This window comes from Malania oleifera, chromosome 12 (genome assembly GCF_029873635.1).
Source record: "Malania oleifera isolate guangnan ecotype guangnan chromosome 12, ASM2987363v1, whole genome shotgun sequence".
NCBI classification, from domain to species: Eukaryota; Viridiplantae; Streptophyta; class Magnoliopsida; order Santalales; family Ximeniaceae; genus Malania; species Malania oleifera.
This window is the reverse complement of record NC_080428.1, coordinates 77989128-78005687: the sequence shown is the minus strand read 5'-3', so window position 1 is coordinate 78005687 and position 16560 is coordinate 77989128. Positions and strand designations below refer to the sequence as shown.

Below are 16560 nucleotides of genomic sequence, written 5' to 3'. Positions count from 1 at the left end.
TGAGTTCATGAAAGGAAACTACCAAACGGGATTTACCAATAAGGGCAATTTGTTGTTCAATTTGATACATGTTAGTTATTGCATATAGGCAGGCGAATATATGATATGTTTTTTTTTTTAAATATAATTAAATAAATTCTCTCTCTCTCTCTCTCTCTCTCTCTCTCTCTCTCTCTCTCTCTCTCTCTCTCTCTCTGTTTTGGTAATTTAATTGAATATTTGTGTCTCTTAACTATACTCCTCATCTAACTATGAAACATTTTAAGTTGTTGTTGGACTGAAATTTTTTTTCCTTAGGAGGGATGTTTTAAGATGCTAAATGGTAATCAGTAAAGAAATGTTTGAAATTGTTAATTAGTAATTTCTGTAGTGCATGGTTGATGCAAGTGTATCTTAAGATGCTAAATGGTAATTAGTAGAGAAATATTTAAAATTATTAATTAATAATTAGTTAATTGTGAAATTTTTATATATTAATAATTGTAAATTAAAGTTTGGAAGTATGAATTTGGTTTGGAGGATGAACTTGATAGAAATTTACTATAATATCATTTTATATTTGTACAATTTATGCAAATCAAAATTTTATGTTTCCGTCAGAATTAAGTATCCAAGGCGACCATTGAGCATGGGCCTAGGAGGGTGGGGGCGTCAAGCCAGAAGACTCGGACCCAAAATGCATATTTTACCATACTTTAATGTGAAGCTTTTTTTTTTTTTTTTAATAAAAATATTTAAATTAAAATAAAATTAATGCAATTATAAGATAGTTAGATAAAAAATTACGAAAATAAACTGAATCAAATTTTCAATAGTTGATTTTAACAGAAAAAAAAAAAAAATTTAAACTCAAATTAACTTTTCAAATATTAATTTCCATATAAAAAGCAAGACTCCCTTCCCCTAGCCCGGCAGCCCCCTCCCCCAGCGGGGCCTCTTGGCCTCTTTCTCTCTCTCCCTTTTCTAACTTTCATATATATAAAAATTAGTAAGGTGTCATTTTTTATAATAATTTAAAATGTAAAATTATTTGCATAAATAAATAATATCAATTTTTTTATTATATGAACAAAATTGCCTCTTTATAATATATTTTTATTTTTTAATAAATTTAAAATAGATTAAATATAGGAACAAAATTAAAATAAAGTATAAATGGAAATGGGCTTATGAAAGGACAAATCATGGAATGACATGGAATAATAATGGCCACACATTTATTGCATCAACTTCTTCTTCTTCTTCCCATATATGCTCCCACGCTTGGACAATTACAGCAGACTCCACCTCTCCCTATCTCCCCCATCTTTTAATTAATGCCTATGACCATGGCCGCCACAGCCACCACCACCACCAGCACTCTCTCTCTCTCTCTCTACGTATGTATATGTATGTTTGTAGAGTTCAATAGTTAATACAATTAGTTGGCTCCATCATTTCATTTCACTTCAACGCTTATTATTGTCAATTGGGTCGCCTAGCTTCTGCCTGTTGGATTGATTGTGCCCCAAGTTAGGAAATGCATATATCTTCACCGTCACCTCCTCCTCCCATCGGGTCTACTTCTCAGCCAACCACTCCCTTGGCCTCCAACTCTGAACTCCTCCCCACTTTGGTCTTTGAATTATACCTGCCTCCTGTCAACTAGGGTTTGCAGCTTATGCGACGCCACCCTCCCCCTCTTCTTCCTTTTTCTCCATGACAACCCTTTTATTCTTTTTTTTTTTTCCTCTTTTTTATGGTCTCAAATTTTCTTGTTTCATATGTGTTTTTTTAAAATCGCATAAATTGACGAAAAAGAATTCATGTAATCAATCCCACTTAGTAGGACTTAAGGTTTAGTTTGTTATTATTGTGTTTTCAAGAGAAAACACAGACACTAACTCTGTTGTGTTTGGTCAGCCACTACGAAGAAATCAAATCCTTTATTTTAGATAAGTTTAAGTTAGGCACAGAGTTTAGAAAGGACATCTCTTAACACCAAAGTCATGTTGTCGTGCGATTGTTGTATTTATGAATATGTATAACTTATTTTTTAAATTACCTTATGTTTTACAACTTGGTCAAAAAACAATTAATTGGCTTTAATTAGTGTTTGAAAACATGAGTTTAAATTTGTACCATTTTAAATGGGATTTAATATAATTTTGTAATGTGTTTTGTTTAAATTTACATGAATAAAAATCTAAAGTTTAAAATGTATACTTCCAAATGCAAGATTAATGTTCTTTTGGCAAAAAAAATTGACTCTCGTTGTATGTAATAAATAGTTGGCTTCTATATTTGTTTGGTAAAAAGTTTGACTCTCATTACAGGTAAATAATGGTCAGCTATTATAAAAGTAAAATTAAGCAAAGTTGCAAGCCATATTTTAACAAAAAATAATAGTCGTGTCGGTTCCTATTTATACAAAATAATAGGAGATTTAAAAGGGATCAAAACATGGCAAGACAAGATACATTTGAGAAGTGCTATAAAAAATAAAAATGAAAATGGAGAGAGAGAGAGAGAGAGGATCTAAAGCCTATAAAAAATGTTGACTATTTGAATATGTCCTAGTAATATTGAATATGCATAATTTGCTTTCGCGATAGAGGAATTTCTACTATATCTTCAAAATTAATAAACAAAAAAACTTTGCAATGTCAAGTACATGATAATTTAGTTTTCTTGAAAAAAGTTTGCGAAAAATTGAAGTTAGAAATGGTTTCCAAATTATGTTCCAATGTTGACTTTGATCACCAATATAAAAAAGGATTTTCTAAATGGGTTAGAAGTTATTCCATTATATAAATGTTAGATATGCTACACATATTATATTGATTTAGATAGTCAAATTTTGTTTGTCTCTTAATTTCTTGAACAAGTAAGAATTAGAAAGTCATTCAGAATTCAGCAACTCTTGTTGCCCTCTCAATGAATTGAATAAAAGGCCCTACATACTTAAAAATAATTTCTTTCGTATAAAAAAAAATGTCTTATGCCTATTTTTAAATATGAATAAATTCAACCAAAAGTAGGAAAACTTTCCCGGTCAAGAAATAATCCCGTATTCTCGTAAAATTAATCGATGTAAAATTGTCCTTTCAAATAATTTATTTTCTAGTTTTAAGGATTTTTCTAATGTGACTTGCATGATAAGAAAGAATGATGGAATAAACTAGTCATGTAAGGTACATGATAAGCAAATACCAATTACCATTTTAATCATCTCTAATTTGTTTTATGATCCACTACTAATAAGCATCCTTAATTGGCATAGAATAAAATCAAACTTTTTACTTTGTTGGCTCATGCATGTAAATATTATATTAATTATTTGCACTTTTAACTATGCAAAGACCATATACCTACAAATTCTACTCCTAAAATAAAATGCTATTATTAAAAAAAGAGACAAGCTATATATTTTTTTAATATTTTGTGGGCATGTTAAATTTTAAGAAATCCCACATACCCCCCACCATATAATTTAGTTTCTACAACAAACTAAACATGAGAGTTTATCCCGATAAATTATCAGGAGTGCGTCAATGAGTGGGCAGCTTTTATCCCTGAATTTGGTGTCGTACCATAGTATTTAAGTGGCACGATGGTAACTGGATTCTCCAGATTATAAAAAATAAAATAAAATAAAATAAGACAAACCAAGCATGGAAAAAGAAACTCTCTTAAAAAAATTCTCTAAAATTTTTCCATTCATATAATTTTGTCCAACTTGCCCTAAACTCACACTGTGAATCATATTCTTGCTTCCCACAAAGCGCATGCCCATGATGAATGAGTGTGGCAGAAGCCACTTATTGGCAAAGCTCAGTTTCCATGATAATACAGATACCTTTTTTTCTTTTCCTTTTTTTTTAAACCGTTGGATTATGAACATGTACAGCCTTAGCTAGCTTAGACGTTAAGCAGAAGATAGAGTTGACATTAATGCATTCCTCATTTACGCCCATTTTCTTTTTCACACAATTACTTCCTCAACCATATCGAAATTAATACATTGTGTTGTACATTATTATATGGGACCCAAAGGTTCCATTTTTCAAGTTCAGCCATTAATTTATGCAGGTACATTATACATTTACAAGTCCATCACTTCGCCTTAGGGCTGGGCATTAATTTCATGTCCTAATAATTTTACTTACGTCGATTAAAATTATACTTCATGCGTGTGTAAATGACTATTCGAGATCTATATTTGTTCGATTTAAAAAAAAAAACTCATAACTGAGGAGGTAGAAAAGTAAAAATCACAAACCACGGTGTATTCACTATATTAATTTCCTTTTCCCAATTTACATAACTCGCTAAAAATGGTATAATTAATGGATGACCTCCTGTTAGACTAAAGAAAAAAATGAAGTCGGAAAGAAGCTAAATACAAGAATATTGACCCAAACCCGATTAATCGAATCTCCAAATGAAACTTAAATCACGCCCCAAAATAGAAAATAAAAAAAAAAAAAAAGTCCACCATCGCATGTAATGCCTCCCCATTTTGGGAAACTCCAGTTGCTGGAAAGCCCCTAGGGGCACTTAGCGTTTCTTCCGGGTCCTCCGTAATAAAAATAATTGCCCCAAACATTATTAATGCCTCCTTGAATGTCGTAGCAGCTGGGATGGTCAGCCACAACGCGGAGGTTCCTAGGTGGGATCAAGCTGTTGTCCCAGTCCACAACTTGCAAATTCCTAAAATAGGAAGCTTTGCCGAAGCCCTCTCCTGCAAAATGCCCACTTCCCATTTGGGTCGAGGTGTGGAAACCCGATGGGCTGGTATTCACCACTTCTCCTCCGTATTGGATCATGGTGGCGTGGTCCCTTAGGTGACTAAACAACAAGGATGGCCAGTACCCGACCAGGACTCCGGATCCGAATTCAAGCCACCAGTTCCCATGTTTCGGATCCTGCACCGTCAAATCAAATCTATTGCATTAATTAATCTGTGTGTGTATATGGGAATAAACACAAAAAAGGTAAAAGAGTGGGGGAGTCTTTAATTTGGTCGGAAAGGAGGAGCATCTTGCAAAAAGCAAGAAAGTGTAAGGAACAAGCAGGGAATGACTGTCCTTCCAAGAAATTACCATCCCAGAGACAGCTGCTGTTAGTGTTAGGAATCAAAGTGGGGCATTTTGCAAAAATGGGGGTCACGCCTTAAGTCCAAGTTGGGCTATTAATGATATTTCTCAGAGTTCTGGGCCTAGGATGGAATATAAGATAATCGCTTTCAGAAGGGCTTTCCTCAGCCGTCGGATACGGTCCCCACTAACAACTAACCATTGGATTTGGAGACCTTTGGGGTCCACCTTTTTGAGGATCGGGCGGCCCAGGGTCATCATACCAGTTTCTTTACTAGGGTCGCTTTCTTTTTGGTGGGATCCAATATTATAACCTCGCGTGCGTAACGTACGAAGGGTAAATTTGTCTTTCACCCTAGTTTACTTAACTTCACCAAATAACCGTAAAAACTGCCAACTTCAAAATTATGAAGCTTTGCAAATTAAGAAGAAAAAGAAGAAGAGAGAAACTATATATTAGAATTATTTTACATTTATTTATGAAAAAGATTTTATTTATATCCTAAAATTCTTCTCTCTTTTTTCATCTTATTTTAACAAATAAAAAAAAATTAAAATGATATTTCTCAAGAATAATATGGGCTAATTCTTTTAAGTGAATTAATTATAAAGTTGAGATGGAGATAATTTAAGACCTCATTTAATTTTTTACTTGTATTTAAGTGAATATTTATAACACGAAGTTAATATTATGTGTGTTCAGAAATCAGGATTGTACGAGAAAAAATAAAATAAAATTAAAATAAAGTTTTTGAAAAATGAAAATTACCTTCCAAACGAGCAAGCTGATGTCAAATTGGCCGCCCTTGTAGGAAGAAGTTGGAGAGATGGCTGCCCCAATCACAATCTTGGTGTTGGTTTGAACAAAGCCTGAGCACAGCAGATTGTAGCACCCCGTTGCTTGATATGCATCCGACTGTTTTATTTAAAATAAAACAAAATAAAATATTAGTACGCACATATATATATATATATATATATATAATTTATTTTTTAATTTCATTAAAAAATATTTCAAAATTTCATTATCATTGAATAAAAATAAATAATTCTCACCGTCCAGTATGTAAAGAACCTAGGTGAGTTGTCGCCGTACAAATTCGGACTAATCTGAAAAATAAATAAATTAAATAAAATTAATTATTCTGAAAGTTAGTTGAACCATATTAACTGCAACAGGCCAGCACAGTTCAGCTATACAAAAAAAAATCCAATTTTATTTTCTGAAATGCTTAAAATTCATCCCTCCCAATAAATACTCACTATTATTATTATTATTATTATTATTATTATTATTATTGATTTATTGGAGTTGGGCTACACCGCCAGAGTAACCTCAATGTTGGAGAATAATTTAATTAATTAAGCACTAATAAAATTGAAATTCAAAGGATATAATATTGTATTTTGGGGAGAAAAGAAGTAGTAAGACGGAGAGGGAGAAGGGAACCTGCCTGCCAACCAGCTTCAATGGTGTTAAGGTCATCACCAAAAGAACCAGAGGTAACCCAAATCTGGGAAAGGCTGAATTCGTTCTGGTTATCAACACGGGGTGCCCATACATTTATGCTGGCTTTTGCTCCATAATACTCATCTCCCGCTACATACCCAACTGCATGCTGCCATTCACAACATTTAATTTCGCTGTTAATACATAAATATAACTCTTTATATATATATACACTTCAATTTTCAATACATAAAGAACAAAGAGCGACCAAAGTCACTCATTTTGTCTCTAAAAAGAAATGTTTTGTCATGGAATGAACATAGCATACGCATGCTTTATTGGGCATGCTATGAGGGCTGACTCACTTTCCTCTCCCTGGCTCCCTCCCACCCAAAAAGAAATGAAAAAAAAAAAAAAAATCTGAATTAAAATGGTTTGATTTGGTGGAAATTGAAGAGATTGAACTGAAATAGTTCGATTTAATTCATTCGAAGTTCAAACCCATTTGCAGCTGTAGCAAAAATCTGCACGAGTTGTAGGGAAGTGAGAAGATATTAAATTCCTTTCTTTCCGCTTTGATGGCTTCTTTGAGTTGTTTGGTTAATTTCAGTACATAGAGAATTCTGGGTTTTTCTTATTCGATGGATTTCTGCTCGCAGATTAACTAACCTCATGGCCATTGCTGGATGTGTCTCTTCTCACACGTCTTGGCCCTTTCCTTCCGAATCTTTTGACGGAGCTAGCTCTTAGGAAATCTGCTTCGGTTGTTCTTCTAATTGGGATTGTTCCTTCCGGACACGATTCCCCGGAAACGCTCCACATCTGAAAATCTTCTGATACAGAACCCGTCGGATTGTGGCCTTCCGGTCTCTCCGGTGGATCCTGCAGTTCATGATCGCAACAAAAGCTCGTTTAGCTCCGAAATAAAGAACACGATAACAAAAACCCAGAAAAGGATTCAATCTGATGTGTAGAATAATTGTCCTACCAATGGTTTCTGTCCTTTCAATTTGGGATGATCGAAAGCTGGTTGCTGATGAGAGAGTACACAATCTATTAGATCACCATCAGGACTCTGCAGCAATTAACGGTATAAACCCACAAACATTTTAGGCCATAACGGAGGAAATTAAAACAGGGCAAGGAAGAAAAACACTAGAGACGAAAGAAGAATGCCTGAATAGTCTTGACGGCAGGCTTATTGATCTTCTTGAGACGGGCTTTTATTATTTTCAGCTTCTCTAACTCCTCCCGTGGCCTCATTGTTTGATTCGCTGGGAGTTGATCCGAAGAGAGGACTGGACAAACAGAGGAAGCGACAAGGAGGAAGCAAACAAAAATGGGAATGATTGGGGAGATCTTGCAGCATCTACAGGGAGAACCCATGTTTGAGGAATTGCTCTGTGTTGTGTCCTCTGCTGAATCTGTGCATTGGTGTTGTCTTCTTCTGAAATCGGAATAAGCCTTCCACTTGTTCTTTGTTTCTGAAAAAACAGCTCCCACCGGATCCATCCCACTAAGGAAACCCACTTGCCACTTCACTGCCTCACCATTTCCAAAGCTTCAAAACCGAAATTGACTTAATGATCTCTCTCTCTCTCTCACACACACACACACACACACAGTTCAAAACCAGAATAACATAAGATAATATCTTCAATGTATTCACCGTTGCTCTCTCCCAGCTTCTAATGCCTTGGGTTTATGTTCTGACACCTAGAATAGAATAGAACTACAACTATAAGGCACGAGCTTATTAAAAAAACACACAAATGGGTTTGGGCTTCTCAGAGTTTTAACTTTCTGACCATCTGAGGTTGGGGGAAATAAATACTGGGTAGTGATCAAATCATGGCGAATTCTTTTAAAAATATTAAAAGGGGGGAGAGAGAGAGAGAGAGGTGTTTCCAGTCTCCAATACAAAGACTGAAACTTTAGCTTTTGTGCTAGTAGTTATATAGGGCAAAATGGGGGACTGAAATCTGGTTATTCTTTACTTTGGGGTCTGAAGACAGATAGGAATTACACTGGATGATGGGCTTCCAAAGTTCTTTGCTTTGGGTGTTCTCCTTTCTCACTTCCCTAGATGTTCCTTGTGTCAGCTATCCCCCCCCACCTGTTTTTATCCATTGAACTTAATTTAAAAACCAAGTTAATTCTATTAATTACTCAATTAATCACCTAAATAAAGCCAACCCACTTTCATTTCAATTTTCCTTAAATCTTTACCTATATTTAAAATAAAAAAATCTTTTCTTACCACTAAAAGCTCATTTTAACTTTAAGTATACACCAGCATATAATCCATCTTCCATTTTGTATCCCTTTTCATCATTTTAAAAATATTGACACTTAATACTTATAATATAAAAATCTCAAATTTTATCGAAGTATCATGCGGAAAGGAAATTAAATTTTTTCGGACTAACAATATAGTCTTTCCATCATATCTCCTCAATCCACAAGTTATGTTTGAATTGATATTAGTAATTGAAAAGATCTAATAGAAGGGGTTCACACTAACTCTGCAATGACCTAATTTTTTTCATTTTGATGGAGGTTGAAATTTTTTTAAATAATTTTGTGAACTGATTTGGGAAATTTGGGAGAAGAATGATTGGGTGTGGACAAGACTACAGCAATGTTGGTGGTCAAAGGGTGGAGATGTGCCCTGCGGTAGGGCACCCCCATCATTAGAAGGTTCTAATTCTGTGTGTGACTAAGAAATGGCGGAAGACGGAGAATTTTCTGCTAACCTATTCCATGCAATCTCACGCCTTTTGACGCCGTCGTTTTCAATGAGGCCAGCCAGCAGGCAAGCCTAAGTTTTTGTTTTCTTGGATGGCACGCGCAGCTGGCTTGTCATATGCGCATTTTGGACACACCCCCTACATGCCAATGCCAATGCCCCTGCTTTCTCATTTCCATGTTTTGTTCTTTTTTGGTTGAGCATTATGTTCTGCAAATTTGTGCTTCCGGGTGTCATCTAGGTCAAGAAATTCAAAATGTCCTCTAAATTAATGTTTTTCTAATAAATTTATTCCCGATATTAGACATTCGTAGTCATGTCATTTTCGGATCGAAAACAAAAAATAAAAATAAGATATTATTCACATTCTGTTTTACATGAATTCCGAAATTGTTAAATGCTCGATAAGAAATTAGTAAAGTATCAAGAGCATGTTTGGATATTTTATATAAAAATTTAAAAATTATTTTTTTATTCATGTGGGAACTCCTGCCATCAACGAGCCCTTCGGACCCTTCGATACGACACCAAACCCACGAGGGTGGCGGCCTTCCCTTGGTTCGTCCTCCAGTTAATCGGATGCAGACACAACCTATTTACAATCAGGTTAGACGTTCGGTCAACTCTTCTCCTATGACACGTACCCTAGAACACAGCCGCACTGCATCAATTGGGAGCATCAACTGATTGCACCAACCAGGACTCGATGCTCCTACTAGATTGCCCGTCTTAACTATACATTAAGATTGTTCAAAGTTATGGGTAAGATTTTTCTTAGAGTAGGCGTTGAGGACATTAATTTCTTAAATTCTTAATTATAATTTTTTTAAAAAAATTGAATTTTATGAGTGCTTTGAAATTAAAGATTAATGAGATTTTCATTATTGACGTACAAGCAAAATAACTTACAAGTAAAAAAAATTGCTTGTTATATGCAATCTTGTTTTATAAGTATTGACTGAGTTATTTCACATATTCTAGATGTCTCCTTTAGAAATTTCTTAATTAAATATAAGTTTACTCTTTATATAATAAATTATATTAGTGTAAGAGTTGTATTGAAGTTATATTTTTTGGGTTGAAATTTAATTTTGAACCTAAATAAGTAGAGAAAAAAAAAAGAAAGTAAGGCTCTATTTATTTGTGGAAAATAAATTCTTTTCTAATTCTATTTTTTAAAAACGTGAAATTAGGTTTTAAAGATTTGTATTCATATTTCATTTTAGATTTTCAAACAATTACAAAAAACACTCTTTACATCTATTTTTTTAAAAGAGATATAAGAAATAAAAAAAATTATTTTTGTGTTTTTATATAAGTACTAAGATTTTTTTTTAAAAAAAAAGTTTGTTTTTTTTGTAAATCTTTGGAAAATTAAAAATAAATTTTATTTTCCACAATTAAGCCTTCTTTTAAGTTTTTTTTTTTTTGTTTGTCAATTTTATTTAAAGGGATCTTGGATATTTAGTATATATATAGAAATAAGCAAGAAAAAAAAACTAATAGAATATAAATAGAACTGCAATTATGTAAGACATAAAAATTTCACTCTATTTAGAGAGTCAACTCTTCCGCAATTTAAGTTTAGTTAAATGAATTGGTGTAGCAGAACAACACTTGACTTATCTCCCCAAAGATACAACATACAAATTGAATCGTATGACTCCTAGATTCTGCACTCATGGAAGAATTCAACATTATACGCTAAATACCTTTTTAAGAGTTACATTACTTATTTGTTTATTTTCTAGGTGAGCAAAGTTAGTAAAACATAATAGAAATGGTTAATCAATGGTGAACACGTTATGTAATTAATACAATTCATATATCATGACATAATTAATTATAAATATATATATTTCTCTTGAAGATACATTTCTTTTCCTCAAATATATTCACTAATTGTCATAAAAACTATAATATTAAAATGCATTTGTGAGCGTACTTCTAATTAATTATGCTGTCAAGCATTATCTTAGAAGTAATCTTATATTATGAAACTACTTTTACTTTAAATTTGTCTAATACAAAAATTAATTATTTTGAAAGTTTATTTGATAAATTCATAAACTTTTTCTATTCGGTAATCTTTACCTTTAAACAAAACAAGTTTTATCCAAATAAAAGGGAAAAGAAAAAGATAGAAAATGAAAAAGAAAAAAAGAATTGAGTAATTTGCTCGTCAAGTTTATAAGCAAAATTACAATCCATTTTTATTCAAATCTCTAACTTAATTGTAAAGTTTTCCATCTCTTGTTTACCAGAAAATAAAACAGTAAAAGTATGATTGATTGAGCTATCTATAATAAAATTATAAGTGATTTCGCACCAAAATTTTCATTTTAATTATCCTTTGAAAACTTATGGCTTTTGGGATAGCTTTAAAGTAAATTTAAAATGTTTAACTTTTAAAATAATCTTCTTTTTTAAATAAGCTTTAGAGAAAACTTAAATTTTAATCCCAAAGTGAAACCAATTTCCAACTCCAAACGTATATTTTGTATAATAAATTTGGTAAAACCTATCTTGAGTAATTAGTTGTTTAATAAGTCTATTCTTAGAGTTTAAAAAATAAATTTGAATTTAAAATTATTTTTTAATTAGAGTAGCCTATCAGTCACTAGATAACTGTTGTCTTAAAGATGGTGCAACTTCCCTATGTACGGGTGATATTAACAAACGTCATTTCCAAGATAAAACTCAACATCACTCGTAACAGTCTCGCTCTTCAGCATGTTGATAGACAGACAGACAAAGCGAAACGCTTAGAATAGAGGAGATGATACTGTGTATGTATGTTTTCTTGTATGACATTATCTCCTTATATAGAGAGACAGACACTCCTTCAATTTTTAAAAGATTGACTAAATGTATTTTAATGAAAAGAGATAGCATTTAAATTTCATACGAAATTCAATTTTTAATTTATGAGGAGAGAATTGTGGAATCAGTGACACTCTCTTAATTTGGTGTCATCTAATCGGATTTGAATGATTCATGCACTTGATAAAGAAAATGTCCCATTTATAATATAAAATCACTTTTCAATGGGATTGAATTGGATTTTCTATTCCTTTATATTAATTGGGAAGGAATTTCATATTCCTAATTTCCTGTTTATGGATTGTGTCAGCCACCAAACTTAGGAACAAATTTAAAAAAAATGAAAGGATATTTTTCAAACGGAATTAAAATAATGAAGGGCGGTAGAAGCAAAGCGCATGGAATTTATTTTCAAACATTTATATATTGCTAACGTTGACATCACTATTACTCCTATTTCCTCAAATCAAGAGCGCGTTTACATTGAACCCCCGACAGCTCATCCAATGCAAATGAATGACATCACTCTTATGTCATAATTTCACAAATGTGATTAAAATATAATCATTAAATTATAGGATTATTTTTTATTAAAAATTATAAAATTTGAACTTCTATAAATTTGTACACAAATTTTTACAAATTGTTTATTTAAATTTTTTCTAATTTTTAAGAAATAGATTATCAAAATGGGTTTCTTTCTGTTTATAATTTTTTGCTATATTGTCAATTTTAGTCCGTTATAAATAAAATGAAAATCAATTTTTTACAATTTTAAATTATTTTAAAAACTATTTCTGTAATATCTTAATATTTAAAATTAACTTTTTTTGGATAAAATAATTCATGCATATATTTTTAATTTAAAATATAGCAACATGACCTGCTCAATTAGAGCTAGCTTCTCCCCGAATTGGCTCAATCCGAACTGATCGGTGTTTTTACTATTTTTTCAATTGTCGTGCAGAATAAGATGAAATATAATAATCAAGTAAATTAATTATGCTAATTATGCTTTTTTTTATCATGATATTTTAGTTTGTTGTTGTCTATTATTTTTATTATTTTAATCATATTTTAAAATTATTTTTATTCAAGGAGAAAAATAAGCATATGTTTAATCAAGTTTTTAATTTATTTTAGTTTTAAAAATATTAACCAAGTATGTTACTAGTCTTCGATTTTTATTTTTGTTTCTATTCTAATTTTTTATTTTACATTTTAAAAAATTTTGACAATAATACCGAGCAGCCCCTTAAGTTTTTTCATAGCACTTTTGAATGCAAACAAATAAAATTGAAGGATAAATATAGACAAGTATGATATGTATATTAGTTGTCATGAGTCGAACTCCAATTTAAGATATCCTCAAAAGTTATTTCCTTTCACATGGACAGATTTTGAATGAACAATAAAATTTCATGTTGACCGAGTTAAGATATCTTTTAAACAAAATATGCAATTAATTTATACGTGAATCGCACATTTAAATGTCTAATGAATGTGTTTTTAATGTGTAAAAAGTCCAATAAATAGTGTCTTAGTTGTATGAACCAATATAATAAACATATTTAGTTAATTATTTATTTGAATAAAATATTTTTAATTTATTTATATCCTAACCCAACAAATGCTTTTTCAACTTTGATTTAATTATTCATTTGGAGATCGGTAATGTATATGATTAGCCTTATAATTATGATACGAGGTCTTTTATATAAAAAATTATTAGTGTAAAATATTTTATAATTAGTATCGGTATACTGAAATCAAACATAAGCTTAACTAACATGTTTCTTAATTTTTTGATAATTAATTTTGATATTAAATAATTTTTAAAAATAATAAATATATTTCCTAATTAATTGATTGAGTCAATATTAAGAAAAAATAATAATAGAATACAGTTTACCTACAAATATTTTCTTATATTTAAGTTCTAGAAAATTATGAGATAAAAGAATTCTTTATTTTGTACTGTGATCCATAGTTAAAATACTCAATGAATTTCTGATTAAATTATTTTTCAAAATTTACAATGAATATGTTAATGTTGAATTGTATTTATTATGTTCTTGAAAAAAAAAAAAAAGCCTTCTTCCTAACTATTTGATTTTCCAAAATTTAGAACAAAATATAATTATTTAATTTTGTATAATTTTTTCACTCAATATATGTTTCTTAATTTTTATTCATTAATGGAGGCTTTAAAAAATTGCTTAGAGTTCTCTTAATATGTATTAGAGTTAATATATTTTCTTAATTAACTGAAACTCAGTGATTATTTCACTCATATACTCCGATGCAATCGCATCTCAATTTGGATTCCATACTTGGGTTTCCTGCACGCGCAGAGAGAGAGAGAGAGAGAGAGAGAGAGATTTTATTTTTAGGGAACAGCCCACTTCCCAAACTGGCAACTGTCCTATTTTTTTATTTTTTCAAGTTAATTTCTTTCTACACTAATGGAAAGCCTAATTTAGTCATTAATCAGGCCATGCGAAAATAATGAAAATGCTATTTCATTTCAAATCATTTAAAAAATATCACAACATCTAAAAATATCGAGAAATAATAATCTTGAAAGTTCGATGAAATCGCCACTGACCTTTTGTGTACCTAGGTGTGGTTAGTTCACCTAATTACTACTTGTTGATTAGTCTTTAGACTAATCGTAAAGCCAAAGAATCAGTAGTCTCGGTTAGGATCGACTCGTTATAATATGGGGTCCTAGACGAATGATTTAATTAAGAGACCTTAATATTTTGTTTAATTTTTATTTTTATTTAAAATTAATTTTTCTAACTTTTTGAGATGCAAAATCCCTATATATTAAAGATTACATTTAGACTTGAAAAAGAAAAAATTAAATTATATTTAATTTACTTTTCAAAATATAATTTCATTTACTTTTGAGATAGTAGGAAAGTCAAGGGAAGAAATGACATTATAAATAATGTTAATATAAAAAAAAAAAAAATTGGGAGCCCCAACTTTTGAGATAGTAGGAAAATCAATGTATGAGAAGAGATGACATCATAAATAATTTTAATATTAAAAAAAGAAATTGGGGCCCTAGGCAAGGTGCTCAATGGCCTTATGGTCAAGCCGGCGCCCGATGAGCCCGAGAACACCACTCGTGGACGAGACCATGATCTCGTCGATAAAATTCAGAATGTGAAAACCTCTCTTGGTAAATTCTCGTCAATAAGACATGCATACTCAACGACGAGGCTCTGTAGTTTTCTCGTTGATGAGGAAAACTAGCTCGTCGACGAGCACTTGCTATTACCCTTTAAAATTTCTTTTCCCTTTTCTTCTATTTCCCTTTTTTCTTTATTATCCTTCTTATTATTTTAAATAGTTAAAATTTTTCGAGTTGTTACACATGCATTATTACAGACCAATTAATAAAAAATTAAATGCAATACAAATAACATCAAAATATCTTCTTCTTTTGCTTTTCATTTTCCATGGAATTCACCAGGAGTGTGTGAGTTTTATGTCCCTACTATCTTCCATTTTCTTATATCCTATGTTCGTGTTGAAATGAAAACTTATTTATACACTAAATGCACACATAAGATACATGTGTTTTGTCAGTATCAAAATAAGAATCAAACTCAAAAAGTCAACAGGATTTTGACCCAATCTAGCATACCCAGAAAGGAGATTGTTCCATAAAATAGCATTTTTGTCAATTATATTTTTGAACATTTTGTATGCCTCTATTAAATTATCAAACTTTGCATACATATCTATAAGTTCATTCTCTGTCGCGCTACTTGATTTCAACCCAAAAGATGAGCACAACTCATTAGGTAAAAGAGAATCGGCCCAATTGATAAGCAACACTCACAAGACCTAGAGACAGCCCAAAAGATGAACACAACTCATTAGGTAAAGAAAAACTAGCCCAACTAATGAGTAATGCTCATGAGGCCTGAAGAAAGTCTAAAAGATAAGCACAACTCATTAGACAACGAAGACCGACCCAACTGATGTGCAACGCTCATGAGGCCTGAACTCTGAAGATGCCTAGAAGATGAGCATGGCTTATTAGGCAGTGAAGACCGGCCCAACTGATGAGTAATGCTCACAAGGCTTGAAGATGCCCTCAAGATGAGCACGGCTCATCAGATAAAGAAGATCGGCCAAACTGATGAGAAACGCTTATAAGGCCTGAAGATAGCCCAAAAGATGAGCACGTCTCATTAGGCAATAAATAACTAATGAGCAACGCTTATAAGACTTGAAGACAAAAAAGAGTTGTTTGGCATAAATGCCTCACGAAGAGGTGCTCGATACAAATGTTACCTGAAGAGCTGCTCAACACAAATGCCACCTGAAGAGCTGCTTGGCACAAAAAGCCTTGCAAAAAGCTTCTTGGCATAAATGCCTCACGAAGAGTTGCTCGGCACAAATGTCACCCGAAGAGCTGCTCAGTACAAATGCCTTGC

General features: G+C 31.8%; 1 protein-coding gene across 1 annotated transcript; it reads right to left on the bottom strand.

Moving 5' to 3' along the window:
• Positions 1 to 4241: 4241 nt before the first annotated feature.
• Positions 4242 to 8456, bottom strand: LOC131144438 (protein neprosin-like). Its single transcript, XM_058093096.1, has 7 exons — positions 7705 to 8456; positions 7517 to 7603; positions 7198 to 7410; positions 6533 to 6697; positions 6135 to 6188; positions 5848 to 5994; positions 4242 to 4907 (listed from the first exon to the last, which is right to left on the bottom strand). Exons 1-7 carry the CDS (start codon positions 8038 to 8040, stop codon positions 4530 to 4532), a joined length of 1380 nt encoding a protein of 459 aa, XP_057949079.1. The 5' UTR covers positions 8041 to 8456; the 3' UTR covers positions 4242 to 4529.
• Positions 8457 to 16560: the final 8104 nt, after the last annotated feature.

Bases quoted from the DNA above. Each gene is read 5' to 3' on its own strand.
- LOC131144438 (XM_058093096.1), bottom strand. From the start codon at position 8,040: ATGGATCCGGTGGGAGCTGTTTTTTCAGAAACAAAGAACAAGTGGAAG. The intron at 7,411-7,516 runs GTAGGACAATTA...CATGAACTGCAG, and splicing joins TGAAAGGACAGAAACCATTG to GATCCACCGGAGAGACCGGA. The intron at 5,995-6,134 runs GTGAGAATTATT...TAAATAAAACAG, and splicing joins GGTTCTTTACATACTGGACG to TCGGATGCATATCAAGCAAC.